At 53.7% G+C, this 995-nt stretch overlaps 1 protein-coding gene across 1 annotated transcript in view; it reads right to left on the reverse strand.

Moving 5' to 3' along the window:
- Window positions 1-592, reverse strand: part of RAP1GAP (RAP1 GTPase activating protein) — a 25,441-nt gene extending 24,849 nt beyond the window's left edge. Inside the window, exon 1 of the mRNA XM_029286442.1 lies at window positions 555-592. Coding sequence (XP_029142275.1) covers window positions 555-592 — 38 coding nt within the window. The remainder of the gene's footprint in view (window positions 1-554) is intronic.
- Between the last annotated feature and the right edge of the window lie 403 nt (window positions 593-995).

Raw genomic sequence — 995 nt, forward strand, 5'->3', positions numbered from 1 at the left:
GCAGCATGCCAGCAACCGGTCCGCACAAACAAGCAAAGCCCCGTCCATGGGATGCAGGCAGCACACAAAACCACGCACCCTCCAGTCCGTGGAAAAACCTCTCTCCATGCAACTGGTCCCTGGTGCCCAAAAGGTTGGGGGCCACCTGGCCTCTTTTTCTTCTCGTGCCATATCCGTTATCGGACGCTGGCGATCCTGTTTTTATCAGCAGCCGCACAAAAAAGGGCTGCTGAGTTTTGTCCAAAGCAGATTTTGAAGCCACGATGTTCTTCTTCTGCCTGGACCTCGTTTGCCTTCAATTTTTTCCCTGAGATTCTTAGCACCCCTCCCCCATTTAAGGGGCGCCCGTACTCGGGGCCACTGTTAAGTTTTGCCACCATTAAGGTGATTTTCCTGGGAAATATAGAGTGTAGTAGTCGTCCCTTTGCTTTCTACACCGCTGTGCACACGCTGTTCAAGTGGCTGCCACCACCCCGTGTGCTGTTCTTGTGAAGCCGGTCCAACCAATATGGTCTCTGCCTTTAGTTGATACTGGGGACCCAGCTGTCACTCACCAGGCCTGTTGGTCCACGGAGAAGGACCAACCCACCATTACAGCATAAAAGCCCTAATGGGGAGGGCCCCCCCAATCCGCCCCCTGGGGACGCGCTCTGTGGGGGTTCCAGGCTCCCCCTAAGACATCTTTGGCCTAGTTCAGGGGTAGGCAACCTTGGCTCTTTTATGACTCGTGGACTTCAACTCCCAGAATTCCTGAGCCAGCCATCCTGAGGGAAAAGGGAGAGGTTTCCAAGCTGAGCCATGCTGGCTCAGGAATTCTGGGAGTTGAAGTCCACCAGTCATAAAAGGGCCATGTTTGAAGACCCCTGCTCTAAATGGGCCTTATTGTAGACCTAATGGCTACACAGACTAGGCCAGGGGTAGGCAACCTCGGCTCTTTTATGACTCGTGGACTTCAATTCCCAGAATTCCTGAGCCAGCCATACTGAGGGAAAAGG

This window comes from Protobothrops mucrosquamatus, unplaced genomic scaffold, assembly GCF_001527695.2.
Source record: "Protobothrops mucrosquamatus isolate PMUCROS unplaced genomic scaffold, P.Mucros_1.0 scaffold3678, whole genome shotgun sequence".
NCBI classification, from domain to species: Eukaryota; Metazoa; Chordata; class Lepidosauria; order Squamata; family Viperidae; genus Protobothrops; species Protobothrops mucrosquamatus.